The following is a 21038-nucleotide window of genomic DNA, read 5'->3' as shown; positions in this document are numbered from 1 at the left end:
CCAGTAAACACTAATGATTACATACCAGGAGTAAAAAAGTATTTGAAAATTATTCAATTATTCAATGACAGAAATACATTTTTGCATTATCTTGCCCATCCTATGAATATGCCAAAGTGTACAATATATTGAGATTAGACTTAAAATTAGAGTCCATGTTATTTTATATCATATAAAATCAAAAATGTATTTCTAGAAAGTAAATTAAGCTTATTAAATTTGTGCATACAGTATATGTTTTTAGATGTATTCCTTTCCTTCTACATCCACTGTAGAAAAAGGACTTATACAGTAAATATTTGTTGGATCAACATCTGGAGTTCTTGAAACATTCCAAACCAGACAGTTCAGTATGTCATCTTTTCAATGAATATGTCACTCAAATGGCCTTTAGAGTTAATTTTGAATCATTTTCACACTGCAAGTCTCAGTAATGAAATGTGGCCACTCCGGACAGAATTGAACGAGCGACTTGGCATATTCATCGATACAACATTTAGCTTCAAAGAGTTATAACTGATAAGCAAGACCTTTAAAATTACTATATAGTGTATTTCCTGTCCTTTGAAATAAATTATTGTATTCATTTTGGAATTTGTAACTGCGTGATAAAATTAATGAACTTTCTGCTTTCAAAACGATGTAGTCACGGAGCATTTCATGATTCTTTACAGCATAAACTGTACCATATACAAAAGATGTTTGACCTACATTCAAGATGATCGGTCAGCCGAAAGTAAAGGTGACATTTAATTTACTGAATCGAGAAATTACATAACAGATTGCCACTACTTCGGATTCACCACTAAACTCTTTCCAATATTATGACTCCAGTCGGATAATACGTTTCATTTGCCAATCCTTGTCAGTAGCCCTCTATTCACAAAGTATTGGTATAATTCCATTTGGTGTTTAATTAATTACTGTAAACTGATGTACAGTTCTTTACAACATTCTATATTCTTTTGTGGTATTTGATAACATTAAATTAGTTTTTTTTGTATAAAACACTCACTATATGTAGAAATTATTCATACCTGTTGTCATCTTGTACTTTCATGGATAAGTCTGCTATAATACACGTGCATTAACTTAGCTCAACCAACCCATTTAACATTAATGATCTTAAAAAATAATTAACGGAGCTGCCACTGCGCCCACAATTACTATTATTAGCATTAAATAATGGATAATAAAAACATTAACAAAAATAAGAAAAAATAACTAACTTTTGGGGTACTTTTATTACACCATTAAGACACAAATCTAAAACCTTAAACTAAACCTGAAATCCGTTTATTTGGATTATCATGAATTAGCAGACGCCTTTATCTGAGGCATCTTACATAAAATAACTACAATTCGTACAATAAGCTATCACGTATTTCTGAAACTGTTAACGAAGTTACATAGTGCAACAAGTTGCGGGATATTAATAAGGGCACTATTTCAATGGCCTAGTGGAATAAGAAATACTGTACAATACAGGTGATTGTACATAATAAATACAGGTTACTGAACGATTAATACAACAGATGAATATTTTATATTTATCAAAAAAAGTGAGGGTGGGAGGTAGTGGCGGTGAACAAACAGCAGTGTCTCCTTACCTGCATTCCTGAGCTTCTTGTTCCTAAATACTGACAAGATGACAAGCATGTTTCCCAGGATGTCAACTACGATGGTGAATATCAGCACGCTGGCTAGCGCTGTGGTCATTCCAGCGGATGGGTTCTGCGCTGGCAGACTGCTCTGATTTGGACCTTGGGACCCGCAATCGATACAGCTCACGTTCACTTCAGACAACTCCATATTCGCTACAAGCTTGAAACCCCATAAAAAACACAAATACACGTAACCAGCCCCACAACTAATTGGTACCATGAAGTGCAACTACGAATGACTTTCTTTTATCAGGAGACTACGGTACATGCGACTTCCAAGTGACCGAGACTTCAATTTACTTGACATTTTTAATTATTGAGATAACTTCATTTTATTTTGAAGCGTGTCCGGATAGATTGTTGAATTTGTCGTAACAGCATATCGGCATATCTTGAAATAAGACTCACATCTTAGCAACAAAACATCGCATTTTCCCATATTTTTGATATGGTGTCAGCTCTAAAACGTAAAAAAAAATGTTTTTTTTCACATCGTCTTCTCTTGTGGCGAGGACGCACGCTGGGGGTGGTTGTTTGCTAAATCTTCATAGATGTTGAAGGTAGGAACATACTGTAGCCGAGAATCCCGTCTCAAATAGAACTGTACGCAAGTTGCAAGTTTTAAATCAGACACTGTAGCAATGTACCTACATATAGGCTACAGCCCGTCTACAGCACAAGAACAATCATTATCACCAGGTTCTCAAGTTAATATTGTTTTCCATTGCAGGGAGTAAACGACTAACCTGTCATTCATTTAGACACCTGATTAGTGCAACTGCCTTTTTTTTTCGGGTCAGTCACTTGAGAAACTGTAAGTCATCACGGCGATTACCCACGCCTTCCAGATACGAAACATAATATTTAAGAAGACAAGGCACTGAAATATGCTTTAGCACAGTATCAGCAACATTCTTGAGGATTTAGAACATTTTTCATTTTCTTGTAATTAAAGTCCCTCGGAAGAATCCAATCGTGTTTCCCTTAATTTGAGTCTCTTTTTGGCATTCGGTGAAGTAAACTTTTTAAAATTATGATGACACCGGTATTCGAATTTGAAACTGATAGATAATTTAAACCACTCCTCGGTTTGGATTGTATAGCTTTAAAAAACGTTGCTTCTTCTTTACTAGCCTTACCGTTTTTAAATTTAAACTATAACAGTCTTGAAGGAATTAAAGAAGAAATCCTTTTTGTTGCATTCGGTGGCGAAGTCCTTTCCTCTTCTTCACATGCAGTACAGTAGCAACCACATTACAACAGGCAACACATGAACCAAGTCGTTATTTTTTCATCAAAAATCTTGATTTAACCGTTTAATCGAGCTAAAGGTGAAATTCCCTTTCCCAAATGATCTTCGATCTGTCAGGTACCTATGACACTACTTCCAAACCCCTGACCCGGCAAACCTTTGTCCTCGGTGTCATTGCATTAACCTCTTGGGAACTGCTAATGCAAGTCTTTTGCCTCATTCTCTAGTTTCAATTCGGACACTTACACTGTCTTTCGCTTGCCATTGTTTGTGTAACAGCGCCATCACACGACATGCACTTAACAAAATGTAAAATTTGTTAAAGGGAAAGAAAAATTATTTTCCATACAAGATACATAGCACACACATGAGATTAAAAAAAACGTTAAAAATAACAGAGAGGAGGACAATTAACAAACCAATTCTACAAATGGGTTCGTTTTCAAATTCTCATGCGACGTGGTCTGGTTATATGAATTATATAAATTTCTATCAGTACTTTTCATCCCAAATAACTTTACATATAGGAGGAAACCCACTTTATCACTAAAGTGTAACACCCACCTGAGTGGCTGCTATTATACGCGAGTAGGCCCACAATATAAGCTTGAGATGTGGGAAAATTCAGGACCTGAACTGACATGGAATATGTGGAAGGTAGTCAGGACACAAGTGTTAACGACCCTAACTCCAGACTAGGGCATTAGTTTGGAAATTGTGTTCCAGAAAGAAGAGTTCAATTTACTGGCCCAACTCCACTTGCATCCATGACCTGAATTTCTTCTGAGGTCTCCTATCCCAGCCTCCTTACCAAGCCCAGACTTGCTTGGCTTCTGAGATCTGATGAGTTCAGACTACAGGGTGGTAATGCTGCTCCTGGCTATAACATTCTGCAACTTTATCATGGAAAGTATACACTATAGAGAAATACAATGTACAAATTGAATTATGAGAAATATACATATGACCAGCAACATAAGCATGGTACCCACCTGATGGCTGTATGTCAGCTCAATATGACCACCATTTACAGTATGTACATTACACCTTAAGTGGTCAATGGCAATGGTAGTGTCACATTATTATAGACCGCTGCTCTCCATGGAAAAAGATTAAATATATTTTGTATGCACATTGTTGACCAATTCTATTATTCCACAGTGGACAGCCTTCACAATGCAGTTCCCTGAATTGTCCAAATTACAGTAATTCCTAAGTACCCCAAACAGGTAAAAAAATGAAAAGCTTTAAAGCTATATCAGACATTTTGAATAAGGTTTTTAATAACAGCATGATATTGAAAAAGCATCACTTATGGTCATTTAAATTTACACAATTTGTTCACCATGTGAACCATAAGCAGATTTGTACCACCCTTGTCCGTTATTTTTAATCACAGTATTTGCAGTACTGCACTTGCTGTGCCCAGTCTTGATCGTGATCTACTCATTTTGAAAGCCAATACTTTGAACTCAGAGCTCACATCCCTGTTTTCTTATATCCTTTTGGCAGAAAGCCTCTAGCATTAGTTAAGTATGGAAGTTTAACCATACTCAACTTTGTTCAATCTCATGATTTTCTTCCTCTGTCAGATTTACATATTTTAGATACACCAACATTTTATAACAGTAGGACTATATCCAAGTATCAAACTCAGTTGATTTAATACATATTCAATATTGATTTTGATTTTTAAAAGGGGGGTACCTACCATATTACTCAATATCAGTATATGGGTTAATGCATTGCACCTGAATTCAAATTAAGTTAACAGCATTATTTTCTAGGCATGAACTGGAAAAAAGTAAGATATCACCGTAGTCATATCAAGACTCAAGAAATGTTAAAACTGAAGTTTGACCTCTGTTGTCATCCTTAAAGCAACCGGTTTTACAAAGTTTTCCTATTTTATTTGTATTTTTGAGTCACATTTTTTAGTTCCTGTTCGAAGCTAAATGGAAGATATTTAAGCATCTCATGATTATGCCCTGACCATTAAGATTTTCATAACCTGCTATCTGGTTGCAAACTGTATGAAGGCACATTTGGTCATATTTCATACCAAGCCTCACTCTTCTTTATAGTCTCAGGTTTAGGTGTCTGATTGATAATCCATTTTTACCACAGTATTTCATATTGTAAAGCAGCTAAACAAATTCAGTTGATTTTCAGAAAGAAAGGGCACTCTTATAAAATAACTGACAGAGTGATCTGCATGCTGATTACTAAGGAGTCTTGATAACATTTCAATAATAGCATAGAAGCCTTTAGAAATGAAAAATGCCTCTGAGGTTTTCCATCATAAAATCTGACTCACCATATAAATTCAGTTAGGCCTGGCACAACATGCTTCTGAGACCCACAAAACACTCCAGTATGACTTGAATTCTGGTACTTAATTTCCAGACACGATATGAAAACCTATGGGCACAAACACTAAGTACACACTAACACCATCCAAACTGGTGTTTTCTTGAGGGCGAAAATGAGGAAATTTACTGAGCGAATTGCAGTCAAATCTCTATTCACCCAGCTTGCAATTTGCAATTTACTTTCATAATTGCAATAGATGTCAAAAGATCCTCCTGAAGTATGTCCTCCAAAATCCATCAGCAATCGTCACCTGCATCATGACTATGTAGGTGAAATAATCCTTACTAATGGATGCATTACAGAGCAGTTTGAAGTCTGGACAGGAGTCAGTAAGTAAGTCTTATCAGCCCACATCTATCATAAAAATGTCTTAGAGCCATGCTCTGCCTGTTTGAAATAAGACAAACGTCCTACTGGAGTGCAGATGACCTCCCAAACTGGTATGTTAAATCTTCAATGACTACAGACCAAAACCTTTACCCTGACTAGTATGCCGATGATGCAGTATATACTGTGCCAAAAATTGACCTCCACAGAATTGTCAGCATATATAGTAAGGCATTGAAGAAGGAGATTTACACACAATATTCAGAAAACCACATTTCTGCATCAGTATGCTCCAAATACATATGCCACTGTGTCATCAAGACACTTTCAATACTTTGGAAAGCTGATATTGATGAAAAAAGCTAGCACCTCCTGAAATCTATAAGTGCAGGCCAAGCAGTCTCTGGTTATTTGCTAATATATAGACAACAATCAAGAGAAAATATATTTCTTTTCTTGCTGATATGTCCTAGAGACATCCCTGCATTGTGATGAAAAATAAAAGTCTTTAAATACTATTGGATCATAATTTTCTTACTCTTCTTCATTTCAATCTGTTCCTGACAGCCTGGAAGGTCTCTCTCTCCTGCTCATCATGGAAATGGATATTTTAAATTCCCAATTAATATATCAAAGTCTTTGGGAGGCTGCAGGACACATGGGTCATGTGCCAAGTGCTATGGGTCAGCACTTGGCACAAAGCACTGTTATCTTTATATCTGTGTAACAATCTTCTTTTTGTTGTCACAATGTTAGAACATACAAACATGAATTCAAAAGTAACAATAAGAAACTTTGTCCTGTCTCACAAATTTGAGAAGAACTTTAGCCCTGTAACTAATGGATCATCAGTAAAACAAAATACGTATTCCTGTTTATGCTAAGCTAAAATAAAGTTCAAATATTAAAATTTTGAAATAATGGAATATGTATAATGTTATAACATTTAGAAATACATTATTTTCTTTCTGCCCCTGGCAAGGGCAGGGAGAACTGACTCATCACATTAGTTCAATGTTAAACATATGATACATTAAACAGACTTGTTCTCTCAAAGTATAATAGATTTGCAGAAAATATTCAAAGTTCTGAAAGACTGCATCATATTTTTTACCTGGTGACAATGGTTGAATTGAAGAATTGAAGTAATGGGAATAGGGAAAAATTAAATATGTAATGTTGTGATTTCAGCCCAAGATTTTCCATTGCTATGTATTTCAGCCAATTATAAAATCTTACACAAATGCAAAACTTTCAGTTCACGTTAACAGCTCGGAAATAGCTTCTGATATAATTTGTCAGATGAGAGAAGATGATTTGGCTGGACAATGCAGGCCAATATATCTTACTATTCTTACTGAAATTCAAATTCTGTGTTGCACGTCGAGAGAAAAGGTGATCTGGAAAAACATTTTTGAGATGTCATAGCTGCTTTTTTTAACAATCTATTTCTGTTATATAATTTAGCATTTTTAACTGTGTGGAAAGTTTCTTCCAAATGGAATTCAATTTCTATTGTTATGAAAGTCAACAGAAAGTCACTTCTCTGAGAGATATATAACACAATTGCAATCATAGTTTAGTGAATAATAGGATTTCCTAGAAACTGAGAAATGCATTAAGGTAGCACATACATAGGAATTATACTATAAACTACTTGATTACCATATATTTGAATGAATTAAGGATAAAAGGGATATTTGTTAGCCTTAAAAGTTTTCCTTTGTTCCTTTGTTCTTTGAAATAAGGGAGTCTGCAAGCAGATCAGTTCTCCACATCAATGTTACTCCACATCTCAACAGTGACCTATTATAGCAGTTCAGGAAGTAATTCTAAACATAAGATATATTTAACAGCGAATCAAGGTCACTCTGTAAATTATAATATTTGGATAAGAGCAACATACTCTCAGTTTATATAACATGTAGATATGGATTTCAATTTCCATAATTGTGCCTTCTATATAAGACTATACACAATTTGTAGGTGAAATTTGTTTCTGATTTTCTCATACAATTGGTCCATAGTCCATAGTGCACGCATACAGCTAAACTATCATTTCACTAGGGACAACGACATCCAAGAATTGAATGCATGATGAGATCAGTTTGGTTTAGCCTGCATGGTTAATAGCTAGCCCCCTGGATCACAGAATGGGAAGGCTTGAACCCCATTCAGAAGTAGTGAACCAAAGCATAAATGCGCAATGGAGAGGGAGTGGAGGGAGGGATGCTTAAGATGAATGTGAAGGGAGGGGTTTGAAGGAAGGCATTTGAGTTTGGTATATAAAGTACAGTTCATTTTGTAATGCTGGTGAATAGGTACAGCTATGTGAAATTGACTATTGCCTCATTGGATACTAGTGTCTTTTATTCTTTCTCATCTTTCATATTCTTTTTTTTGGCTTCCACATTTTTTAATTGTATTATGATTAATGATTTTGTTGCGGCACCATTGCACATGTTTAACAAATACATCAAATGAGAATTTGGAGGAAAATTATTCTGCCTACTAATAACAGTATGACATTCAACGGCTTATTGTACTTGCCAGATCTAACATTTGTCTGTAGTAATACAGCACTATTTTGGATATCTGAAATGGCACGAATTGCACAACCATAAAATAATTAATCATCTAATATATAGGTAATTCTGCATAATCTTTTATATTAATTTGGGACTTGTATCACAATCAGTTCAATTGAATCAAGGATAGAATGACTTCTTTAAACACATTCACACAAAAGTTTTTGAATTCCATTTAAACTGGGCAGAGTAAATTAAAATAATCTAAAGCAAAGCAATTTTAAAGGGATTTATCTGGTGTAAGACAGAACAGGAAAGATAATATAAAAATTGGTTATTCTGGGAGGCTCTGATACCTTTTTTATACAGCAAATTGACAACATCATTTTGTACTAAGTCTGCAAATGCTTTAATCTAACCTTGTCATTTAAGGAAAAAATGTCAGCTCTGACAAAGCAGTTAAAAAGCTGTCACTTGGCAGTGGCACATCTAGGACAAGGTTGATTTAACTTTACTTCTCTTCCCTGAAGGTACGCTTTGGCATCCAAGCGATTACTGGTTGGGATTCAATTAGGAGTTCAAATATCTATTTAACAGCTGTAACAAATAATAATGTTCTGCTGTCCATAAAAGCAAAATACAAAAACATACAGTTCATGATGTAAACTTTAAGGTTACATGTCAGTAAACATATTGTAACGCATACGGCCATCAGGGTGTGTAAGAGCCAGCTTACCAGAGTGGTGATGTCGCCGCCCTTCCCTGTGATAGCAGGACTACAGCTACTGGGCTGTGGAGAGATCTCTCTTTAGCTCACCAGGCTGGGCCCCTGTTGAGTGACGTGGGAATCCCGGGTTCGAGCCCCCATCGGTGCGGCGCCGACCTAATGTGGCAAGGGCGCCCACCTGAAACCCCGTTGCACTACAATATAAACATATTGTGACTCAATTAAGAAAAACATGAGTGTACATTTTAATGCTATTTAACCTGAACTGTAATATTTTCAAAATGATCTTATGATGCATTCCTTCATTAATTAAAATGTGTTAACATTTCCTTTTCGGTGGTATTTGTACTTTTGGTGTTAAGGACGTCATATTTATCAGCACATTAAAAGGGATAAAGAGATAAAGTGACTGATTCCTGATTCTTCTTAAGTGCTTCATGGTATTTTATATATTGGCATTTTTGAAGTGCTTCAGTATTGCACTTCAAGTGATCAGAGCTCCAAATTTATAGTTTCAGTACACATTAAGCTGAACTCTCCATTGTTTTGTCCCCTATCTCAGTGTTCAACTACAGTATATTCACCCAAAACAGCAACCATGAATCTCTTCATTTGCCCCAACACTGAAAACAACCAATATTCTGTAGATACAGTACTAATTTTGCTTTCTGTTCTGTTAGGCAATGAGAGTGGATGAGAGGCAGGATCAGCCTACAAGCCAATGAACCCTCTATGGTAAGTGTGGAGTACATTAAATAACCCAAAGGGAACAACCCTAGACCAAGCTTGTGTTTTTAAGGCAAACTTCCACTTGTGCATGTATTATAGGAGGATTGGCAGATGATATTTTACGGTTACCCATAATCACGTTTCTCATCCAGTAAAATTCAAACATTTCCCATGATGATTTCCACTGCATTTCCACTGATGATTCTGTAATGAACGCCGTTCTGAAAGTAGAGCTCCATTTTCACTTGTGGGGAACTATGACTTCTAGGTTTAAGGAAAAAATTTGTCAGCACTGAACATGCTGCACCTGCTTTTAGATGTATTCTATTTTTTCGCCATGGCAGTTCACAGATGGCTAAAGATTTAATCTTGGCTTGGCTGAAAAGATGCCAAAATCCAAAGGAACACTCTTGCTGCAATTCTTTCTCAAACTGATCAAATAGGTTTTCCTTCAGCATGTAAAAAGAAACAAAATTTCTTTCCTTAGGTAAATGGAGAACCCAAAAAAACATTAACACTGTTATCCTGATGTTTAAAATAAGGATATCTAGAGGCTGATTTGGGTCACCATATTATTAGTTTTGAAATAAACTGTATAAAATCCATTTTTAAATCATTTGAAATATCTTGAATTATTTAGCTAACTCAATCCTTGTGTAATGCTCAGTTCTTATTTCCCCCCTTTTCGAAAATCCAATTCTGTCAGTTTATTAACAAAAGTTATTTTGTATTTGCATTTGGTAACTTGTGGACAGCAGCTCAAGAACAGAGTCTCGTTGTTGGCAGATGGATTTTTCAACAAATAACATTTTGTGGATCATGGTTAAGAGATTTACAAAGAATCTCATATGCTATCCCCATCCCCATCCCATCCAAAAATAAAATAGAAAAAAATCATGAGATATAAAATTGAAAGGAAATAATGAAGAGTTTGTCTAGTTTCTGTAAGTGATAAAGCCTTAAGAACATCAAGTGACTTCAAGGCAAATTCCATATAACTATTCAGCAGGAGTAACAGTCCGAGCAGGAGTATATACTGTAGCAGCTACAGATCCCCACTGATAGTGACCAATTGAGACTTCACTTCATTGAACTTCATTCAATAAGGTCTGGGACACTTGCTGTCCCTCCTGTGAGCTAATCCTGATCTGATATTAGAGCAGGACCACATCCTCAGGTTACTTAAGTAACAATGGCTATTTTGCAAGATGAAAATCTACTCAACAGATTTGAGCCCCCTCGGACTCTTGTGGGATGAGCTAGAATGGCATGTAGCATCCATGGCTATAAAAACCACTGAGCAGACACATGCTCCTGAAGGCTCTGCAAGTGATAAACGGACTCAGAATCCCACAAGACAGCACCTGCAACCTGCTGCAAAGCATGTGTGGCATACAGTACTGTATGTACTGTACAAATTACATTTCTTCAGGTTAGTTTTTGGCTTTCACAGTAAAATACCCTTTTGTGTCAATCAATCTAAAGACTTTACCTATCATCTCTTTTCAATGAAATGGCAGAGTTCCTGCTGCAATTTTCTGATTTCCTGATGATTATTTTGTAAATTTGTGGCAAATGCAAATGCTTTAATGCTTTAAAATCATGTTTTTTTATGGTCTGTATATTATAGTTAATCCAAAGAAGAGCAACCAGATATTTTCCTGTGTTCAAAGCAATGTCTAACACTGACAGGCTAAAGGAAATGAATATTTTGAAGAGAAGACAATGAGAGGACATGATTCAAGGATCCAGTAGAAGGGAACAGGCAATGTCAACCCAATCAACATCTTCATATTCAACAGTGAAACATGAACCAGAGGACACAAGTGAAAACTAAAAGGAAATGCATTTCAAACTGAGAAAAGGAGATACGCATTTGTGGATTTGAACTTGATTGCTCAAATAGACAGCTCTCATTATTACATGTTAAATGTTAATAAATGCTTAATGTTAATGTTGTTTAATGTAAATAACTGAAATTTTGTTTTGTGTATTAATACAAAAATTTCCAACAGTTACAAAAAACCTTGTGAGTTTTGGCCAGTTCTTATTGCAAAGGTGTCACGTTCTTCAACTAAAAGCAACTAACAGCACAATTAATTTTATTAAGAAGATTAAAATAAAATAAATTAAGTGCCACCTCAATAGTAGGTCACTTTCGGAGTCTTGTTAAAGATGTTGATCATATCCATTTATGAAAGTGCTCATAGCTAAAGCTGAGCGAGGGTTGGGGTAAAAAGATTTACTTTTCATTTTGGATTTTTATTAAGCAAGAAGTCTAGTCTCAATTTTCAGCAGCCAAGTCCCAATTCAAATCAAGTGTATTCTTGACTCAGCTTGATTGATGTGATTCTCAAGCTCTCAAATAAAAAGAAACAAAAGGCTCAGGAGTCATGAACTTTGTATAGTAATATAATTAGAAATTGTATGTGATATAGTAAGCATGGTCTCTAGATGCTTACAATATGATATACTGTACAGAATATATTGATTCAGTTGTTCAAGTTTGGTTCATTATTGCTTTGGTACATCCTTTGGATGAACAATAAGAAAATATTCAAACTGTCTATACTCCGATAAAAATCAATGTTTCCTTTAAATGGATGTTGAATTAAAACCTTAAACCTATTGCTTGTACTGCTAATATTATTGCAGATGCTCATTTTCTGGAAACTGATTTTCGTTTGTAAAGGCGATAACTCTTTCGCTGAGCAGAATGCTAAAGTATACTTAAAATTAGAATGCAAATCCTGCAAAGACAAAATAGTATTGTTTACTATTCTCTTTGTCCGGTTTAAACCTGAAGTGAAAGAAGGGATATTCTGAATGAAGAAAACTTCCACATTTCCCAACCTGTACAGCCACAACCGGTACCGTACTGAGAACACAGACCCGTGATTTTGTTGGGCAGCTTTAACTCCACCCTGTTTGTATAACCGAGTCTTAAGTCATGTGACATGTCTTGTTTTGTAACAAGCTGTAATGAATGAATCAAAGCTGACTTAGGTAGGTATTCTAAACTAAGTTTTTTTAAACGCTCAACTGCAAGCACACTGTTTCTATAAATATACTGAATACACCAAAATGTATTGTATTTCGGTACAGCTCTGCAGCTGTAACTATCCTCAACATGTCCTTTCTTTTCTTGAAAAGTACGTCCGACGCGTTTTGTTGCATGTGCAGTGATGCATTATACAACTTTTGGTGCTTTATTAACCTCAAACCCACCATGGGAAGTGTTTATGACGGTGAAAATGACCTTAATCTACATGCATTTTAAATGCGAATGATATATAGTAGTTTAAATCGTGAAACGAATTTTATGCAGTTATCATTTTCTACTGCAACGTAAAATAATAGCTATTTTTTCCCCTACACGCGTTAAGATGCGGCAGCGCGCGATGCCTGTTCTTCGTATAGACGATTTTTTACATTCCTCGTAAAAAAGCCACCTTCAAAGGTGGAGAAAGTCTGTGAGAAAAAAAAACGAAAAAGGAAATGTGTAACAATGAAAATGTGTATTTGTGTATTCATTTTCATTTCCTTCACCTTATTTTTGTGAATTTGCGTCGAAGTGGTGGTGTGGAAGTATCCCAAAAGGTTCCTCTCTAGATCTAATCAACAGAAAAAACCTTGAGTATTCCATTGATATTTTTTTTTTACTATTATCCTAATTGTAAAAAGATGTGCTACAATGAATTCACTCCTCTCACATTGTGAGACAGCATTTGTTGTCAAAACGTACTTATGCGTATACGCATTTGCGTGTATGAATACATACGAGTAGCTGCATAATCATAGTATAATAATCTTTGATTGGCTTATTTGTAGTTAGCAGGCAAACAGCACTTAAAATGATTAAGTCCACATCTACGGAACGGACAAAGAGGAGCGACGCACGGAAGCGGAAAAACCGGTCCGAGGACAAACCTGAGACGCAGAACTGTAAGAAGCAGAAAAAAACAGAAACCGAAGCCAGGGGGTGCTCCAGCAACGCCCTCCTTCCAGAGAAAAATAATAAAGGACAATTAGTGTTTAAAGGTAAAATTGACTTGACTTTTTTTTTCCTTTCAAGTCGCAGTGGTTCGTAATGCCGTCCATAAAGATTATTTCAAATGAGGCAGAAATGTTGAAAAGTCTAAAAATCAGACACCTTTAATCGTGTGATTTGTGAAGTGGTGGTTTATAGGTTTGTTCCTTCCCCTAAATCGTACCTTCACTTACACCTCAAAATTATCACATGGGACTGTCCTTTGAAGGAGGTATGTTCTACAGCCTCAGTGATAAAATCTGAAAAATAAAATTTCTGAAAAGAGCATTTAGCTCTTAAGATTCAGTGCCAGTCTTTATGTAAAATATGGCTGAATGTGAAAGGGGCTACATTCATCCATTTTCTAAGCACTTCAGGTTCACAGGAGAGCTGGACTCTATCCCAGCAAGCAGTGGGTTTAAGGCCGGATACACATTGCACAGGCAGGGCAGAAGCTTGTAAACCTACCAGGAGGTCTTCAGAGTACGGAAGCAAACCAGAGGACCTTTAGGAAACCCATGCAAACACAGGGAGAACATACAAATGCCAGAATCAAACCCAGGGCTCCAGGAGTAAGGATAAAATTAGAATTTAATTTTAACTATAAAACACATGAATGTTTTCTGTAATTTTAGACCATTTTCTGGGGCTTTGTGGCATTGACATGTAATGAATATTGCATTGTCCCCTATCATGAACTATTTTAAAATACTGAACATTTCAGATTTTGAATTATCTCTATTTGCAATCCAGATTTTCCTACCTTTGGACCAAACATGACCCCAAAGGAGGTTCTCCAAGCTGGTAGTTTTGGAGGCACCTATTTCAGACCGATTTACTCCAGTATCACCAGTAAGTATACTATATTGAAATATTTAGTGATATAATTTAATCTTCGTTCCTGTTACTATATTAATTTGGAATTGAGCAATTGTTATTAAACCACTCTTAATAACACCAGGGCTTACCTTTGTTTTATGCAAAGTATTTATGTAGTGTATATTTCCTTCATAAGGTGACAACAGTACTTTAATGTTTGTACGGAATTAATTGTTTGAGATAAATAATTTCAAAGAGGTAAAAGTGACCCCACATTCGTTATAACAGCCTACTCAGAAAATAGTTTTGTGTCACTTCTGTTCTTCAATTCTGTTTTTTTTTCCTGCTGTACCCATAAATATATTGTTCACCTATGGTATTTGTCAGCAGGACTTTGTTTGGACTGAATAAATTCAGAAAATTCTGATGCTGATGCAAACCAAGGAGCATAATCATAAAGGAACATAAAGGAACATAATGTGGGATAGCTTCAAAGCTGAGTGACTTTTCTGGCCCAGAAAGCCCTGTGCTTCAAATTGTACCTACAGTACATTTGTTTAACTGTATTTCTTTTGACTCTTTGATTCTTTGATCGCTTTCTTGGATTCAAAGGGGAGCTTTGCTCTCACTCTGAGACATTCATGATATCAGATATTCTCCATCGGTCCATCTATACTGTCAAACACGTCTGCATTGAGTCCCATCCTAGTTACTCTGTTGATGCTCAGGAGACAGTCCCTCTCATTAGAGGTAGGAGACCTTGACTCCCACTTCCATTATATCCTATTAAAATCACATATAATTTAACTTTACAGTGATTAAATGCATGACTTGAAAGGCAGTCATGTAATTAGGATCAGGTGTATGCACAAAGGTTATGCGTTTCACATCTCGAAAGAAATTAGCTATTCTGTAGTTTTTATGTACAGTTACTGCCTTATGATTTTCTTCCCACATTCAGTTCCTTGTGCTCATTTCATCTTTTCTGTTCCTCTGAAAAATTCTCAATAAATAGCATTACAAATGCATGCAACTTTCACCCGGGTGGAGCTGTAAGGAGAGTCTCAATTCAGTCACCACACAAAATGGGCAATCTTTTCCCCAGAATTGAAGTCTGGAAAGAAAGTAAAATTGTGGATTAGAATTTTCTGTGGTTAAAAAAAAAACTGTGTTTTTATGGAGCTTTACAGTGATGTATGATTGGTGTGACACCAATGCCAGCTGAAAACCTATAATTTATTTTCATAAATGGGTCTGTAGTTGTTTCTGAATTGAAATGACTAATTAGAATATTGCAGTTTATTTGAGACATTCAGTTTGGATCAAGAGTATTGCTTACAGGAAAACATGAGGCCCATTGTGATTAAGGTTTTATATATCCATTGTATACAATAAAATATATACAGTATAGTATTTCAGGTGGGTAGCTGTGTCAGCATGCATAGGCTGCAAAGGAACAAGTAATAGGTTTACTCCATGCTGAAAAGAGAAGAAAGAAAACACAACGTTTCAGGTGTGGATCCTTCTTCAGGTGTTTTCTTTCTTCTCTTTTCAGCATGGAATAAACCTATTACTTGTTCCTTTACACTATAGTATTATATTTATATGTATTACATATAGCTTTTTGATTTTTCCAGTACAATACCCTTTATGCAACTAGATTCTGATCACTTTGGAACAATTTGACAAGTGCACGTCATGCTATATGTGTGTAAGTAAAGTGCTGTATAGTTAAGAGCAAAATAATTACTGGTTACAAACCTGAAGACTTGACAAGTCCATATTATGTGCTTTAACTTTAAAAATGTGTCATCTGCTACAAATTAATTAAGTTAACAGAATGGTGACTGACATTTTAAAAATGGAAGCCTGGTATTACAAATGTGTGCTAATTGAAATTTAATTTGTGTGCCTTAAATTAGTGTGATTTATCTATATTTTATAAGAATTATACAATGTGTCTTGCTTGTAGATAGCTATTGATGTGTGAGATTGCATTAATATATTTGCCTACAAGGAAATAATCTGACAATCTTGCAGTACATCCTAAAACAATTTTCCTGCCATCTGATCTACATTCTGACGTATAGAGCAATATAGAACCATGTCACACTTACATTTGATTTATTTGTTAGTTGTTAAATATCTTTCATATGTAGACATCTTGCACTGTGCAAAGAAACTGAAGAAGGCTGTGTGTAATCCAGCAAAATGCAAGGTGTTGCACAAGCATTATCTGTGGTTTTTGTCACAATCATCTAACAAAAGACAAATGTAAATACTGTTCTTTAAAACACCACTGGTGGCTGTGAGATATTATATGAGAGAGGATTTATGAGAAACTGAAAATTTAATTTGAAACAGTTTAATTCTAATAATTTGTCATTACTGTTCTCAGTTCCAAGTGTACTTCCACTTTTCTCTATGCAGTTTACAGTGATGTATTATTGTGTTATCTAAGCATGACAAATATTTATTAGTAAGCTTTAAAAAATAAAGGTTACCACATACTTGCCTGTTTTTCCCCCGAGTTTTACTTACCTTCATTTAAGAAAGTTATGCCAAGGTTATTAAAATATAATATGGTATCTATTAAAAACTAAATAGATTTAGTCATCTTCTAACTGCTTTTTGTCCTGGTCTCTGCCCCTAATTATAGAATTAACCTCAAGGTAATAATAACTTCCTTAGAAGGGGCAGAAAAACCTGACCCTTGATTAAATTGCATCCTAATAATATCACACCTTCATTATGACTCAGGTCTCTAACACAGTGTTTTAAAACTTCAACTTGATATTCTTTTAATTAAAAAGCTATCTCTGGGTCATGATATCATGTTCTTGTAACTATTCAAATCATTCAATTCAGAAATTTTATTTATAAGTGTTTTTTTTTTTCATAGGTTGCATTTTAATCCATTAAGTGATTATTAAAATAATAATTAATTATTTTTTAGCCCGTATGAAATAGCTGTAGAGTTTAGACAGGCAGTTTGGTATTAAACAGTGACCTTAGGTTAAACGTGTGTCCTGTTTTATTAGTTTTATGGAGTCTCAGTTTTTCTCATAGATTGCTGCTCAGTTTAGCAGATTTTAAGACAACTGACACTTTATTGTACAGAAAAGAATCATTACTGAGACATCAAATTCTGGGCCCTTTCCTGAGACATTCATTTACACCCTTGCGTTATCTCACCCTGCTGTTTTTATTCATGTATTATGTTTAGAAGATGAAGGAACAGTGTTCTGGTGCATGCGATTCATTTCTCTACATTGCTTTGCTTGCTTACTTATATCTTTATTCATTTGTTCATTTATTTATTCAGAACAAAGCTATAAAGATGTCTGGAAGGAGTTACCTGTGGACTGGCTAGAAGGTCTTGATATTCCAAAGCAGGTACCATATTACAAAATATTTATTCCACTTTATGCCAGGTGTCATATTTCATTTCAGGATAGAAGGCAGTTTCCTACATAATGTTTAACAATAGACACTGATGAGGCCATAGATTTTTATGTCCCTGATTTATTTAATTTTGTAGCTTAGTTTTACAAAATAACATCACAATGCACAAATTTCATCAAAGCGCTCCGCTATAAAACCACTAATTGTCTGATCAGTCACGGTAGGCAATTATTGTTCCTCAGTGTTGCATGTCTGCTCTTGCACTGCAAGTAATTATAATAATGGATATTTGCAGGTGGCCTCGCCAACCTACAGGGAGAATGTGAACACCTATAAAGTGAAGTGCGGAGGCAGTCTGGAGATGTGGGAAAGCAGTGGGTGGATTGTTCCTCAGGACCCCTATGGTTGGTTTCAGTGGTACTGCAGGTACAGAGAAACTCGTGTTGCTGGGCTTCAGAAGATCATTTGGACTCTGGACTCACTACATACATAAATAGAAAGAAGTTCTGCTTTAATAGTAGCAATGTATTAACTAATTTCCTGACTACATTTTTTAGTTTGCTGGGCTTTAAAAGAATTTTGAAAGGTGGCTATTATGCTGCTGATATACTGGACAAGTTGTAATAAGAAACACTATGAATCATCTATTAAAAATGTAATTGCTGTTAAATGGTACAAACAAGCATAAATCGATTCAAGATCAGTTCTGACCTAGATATCAGGCCTACTTAATCGGTAAAGGGTGCCACAATTATCTAGTGAACTGTTTGGCTTTATGCCTCCGCAGATTGTACAGTCAGCAAACTACTACAGACATCTGCTGGTTGCCTGTGGTAGTGTATGACTACAAAGAATAATACAGACACAAGATGTTTCCCAAGAAAAACTATAAGTCCAACCAAAGATACTTCAACTTTAATAACACTAATAAACTTTATTTTATATAGCACCTTCAAAAGTAGCATCTCAAAGCAGTTTACAGTTGGTGGAAAAAAATTATAAGGATGACAAATTACAAAAGAGGCCTAAAATGAACATGAGCAGTTAGAGGTGCAGCAGAAGATACATGGTCAGCTTTGGGGTGTAGCAAAAGAAGACCCTGTCACCCATAGAATATAAAACTTGAGGGACATATAGAAGGACCAGAGTCAGACAAAGGCTGCGAGGTTGGAAAGACAGCTAATAAGTTAGACAGATCCTGAGGTACCGAGCCATGTAGTGCCTTGTGGGTGACCATGAGAATTTTGAAGTCGACTGAAAACCTGATCAGAAGCCAGTGCAAGGACTCCAAGACAGGCGTAATGTGATTGCTTGCACTTGACCTGGTCAGGATTCTGGCTTCCAAATGAGATCACATTGGGGTTTATTTAGGTTTTAGTTTTTTAGATATCCCGGTGAGTAGGACATTGCAGTATTCAGTTCTACAACAGACAGATTGGTTCACCAGCTTTTCTGCTACTGTCAGCAACATAAGACATAAGTCTGGCAATATTTCTGAGATGGAAGACGGGAAACTTTTACTGAAACATATTTTCTCACAGAAAGCTTGCGTATTCACTCAAAAACACATATCCAGATATTTGTTATTAGTAAAAATGATGCGTAAGCATCAGTTGCCTCACAAGAGCATTTGGAGTTGCTCTTTTGTTTTCTGTTTTGTTCTGCCTGCTTTAGAATCATTTCAAATTTGACCATTTCTACACAGAGTAAAGTGTTCCCCCCCTGCGGGGTCCTCCCCACAGAGGGGGACAGTCTTTGAGCCCACCTTGGTTGAACACCCCAGTTCTGAAGTGTCGATCTTCTCCGGCGCAGGTTTTACCAGGGCCGACGCACAGCTGATGACGACAGGCAGATCGGGAGGTGGGAGAGGTGTGCAGGAGTGAAGGGACGCTGGAGGAACAACCTCATTACGAAGGTGGTGCGCTCTGGCTGCAGCTTCGACAACACCACCGTCTCGCCCGTGGTCAGGCAGACCCTCCAGCACTGGGGCTACAGGCTGACAAAAGATGACTACGAGCAAGGTGCTAAGAGAGTTAAGCCTGCGTGAGAAGCAGCAGGCAAAGGTCAAACGTCCTTACTGTAATGTCAAATAAATAAAACTAGAAACCTTTCCACGGATTTCGATATGAATTTCAGAGAAGTTGTTGAAATTCATTGAAAAGTTATTGTGAAATACACAGAGGAGGGTTTGAGAGAAACCAATAACTTTCTTGCTTGGTAATTTTTTTTTAAAGAAGGAATGCCTTAGGTGTCCAAATGCTGAAGTCATTACCTCAACTGTTTATATATGTGACTTTAGTCATATAATTGTCTTTGAGGTTAATGGACTCTTAAAGTCATTATTAAATGAATAAACAGTCTTTTAAAATCTTTGACATGCCAAGTAAGGGGTCAGCAGAATTTTGTTTTGTGTTTATGGAGTTGATAACCAATGTTCTCGGTAACACCTCAGGGAATTGACTGAGAGTTCAAAACAATGAAGATTCAGCACTAGGTCATCTTATAAGATTTAAAAATATTGTTTGAAATGTTACTCTTGCTGTAAATAACATTTTTTAAGTAATAAAAAATGCTTCTGACAACATGTTCTATAGTCGTCGTCATGTGTTGAAATATTTTCTGTATACTGTTGGGCTATAAGCAAATTAACATAGGCTGCATCAAAAGTTTCTGTTTTTCCTAAGTAAAAATAATGAGTGAATTTCCTTATTTTTGAAAGCCATGTTCAGTTTCTGAATGAGTAATTCAGCAAGGCACACTCAAAGTTGAAACTCACTCATGCTGTGGTAATACTGATCTCCAGAAATCACTGTCCATTCCTGTGGAATACTTCATTGGAGTCATTATCCCAAATGTATCTTAGCACACTTTTAATCCATGTGAGAGAAGAAAAGAGCTCTTCATTATGTCATTATTTTCTTAATTCTCTTTTTTTACTCTATTTATAATGTGTACTTTTATTATGTTGGTTCATTACTAGATCTTGAGGTATTTTTTTAAACTATAGTGTTTTAAGAGCCATTAAAATCATGTGTAGTGAATTGCTGTATCTCACCCTTTACTATTCACTGAAAGTTTTCAGATAGTCTAGGTTGGGCACTCGAGAATGCAAAGCCACTAACAAGACCACCATCCATCCATATTCTGACCCAATACAGGGTCACAGGAGAGCTGGAGCCTATTC

At 35.9% G+C, this 21038-nt stretch overlaps 2 protein-coding genes across 2 annotated transcripts in view; one reads left to right on the top strand and one right to left on the bottom strand.

The window, feature by feature from the left end:
* mtnr1c (melatonin receptor 1C) overlaps nucleotides 1-3098 on the bottom strand; it is a 75992-nt gene extending 72894 nt beyond the window's left edge. Inside the window, exon 1 of the mRNA XM_006632771.3 lies at nucleotides 1611-3098. Within this exon, the coding sequence (XP_006632834.2) occupies nucleotides 1611-1884 (274 nt within the window). The 5' untranslated portion in view covers nucleotides 1885-3098. The remainder of the gene's footprint in view (nucleotides 1-1610) is intronic.
* A 9420-nt stretch (nucleotides 3099-12518) lies between these two features.
* Nucleotides 12519-20438, top strand: LOC102683593 (uncharacterized). The gene is made up of 6 exons (XM_006632834.3): nucleotides 12519-12606; nucleotides 13432-13641; nucleotides 14384-14482; nucleotides 17775-17845; nucleotides 18150-18280; nucleotides 19667-20438. Exons 2-6 carry the CDS (start codon nucleotides 13455-13457, stop codon nucleotides 19899-19901), a joined length of 723 nt encoding a protein of 240 aa, XP_006632897.1. The 5' UTR covers nucleotides 12519-12606; nucleotides 13432-13454; the 3' UTR covers nucleotides 19902-20438.
* Nucleotides 20439-21038: the final 600 nt, after the last annotated feature.

Source organism: Lepisosteus oculatus, chromosome 8, assembly GCF_040954835.1.
Source record: "Lepisosteus oculatus isolate fLepOcu1 chromosome 8, fLepOcu1.hap2, whole genome shotgun sequence".
In the NCBI taxonomy this organism is placed as follows: Eukaryota; Metazoa; Chordata; class Actinopteri; order Semionotiformes; family Lepisosteidae; genus Lepisosteus; species Lepisosteus oculatus.
This window is presented reverse-complemented; position numbering and strand designations above follow the sequence as displayed.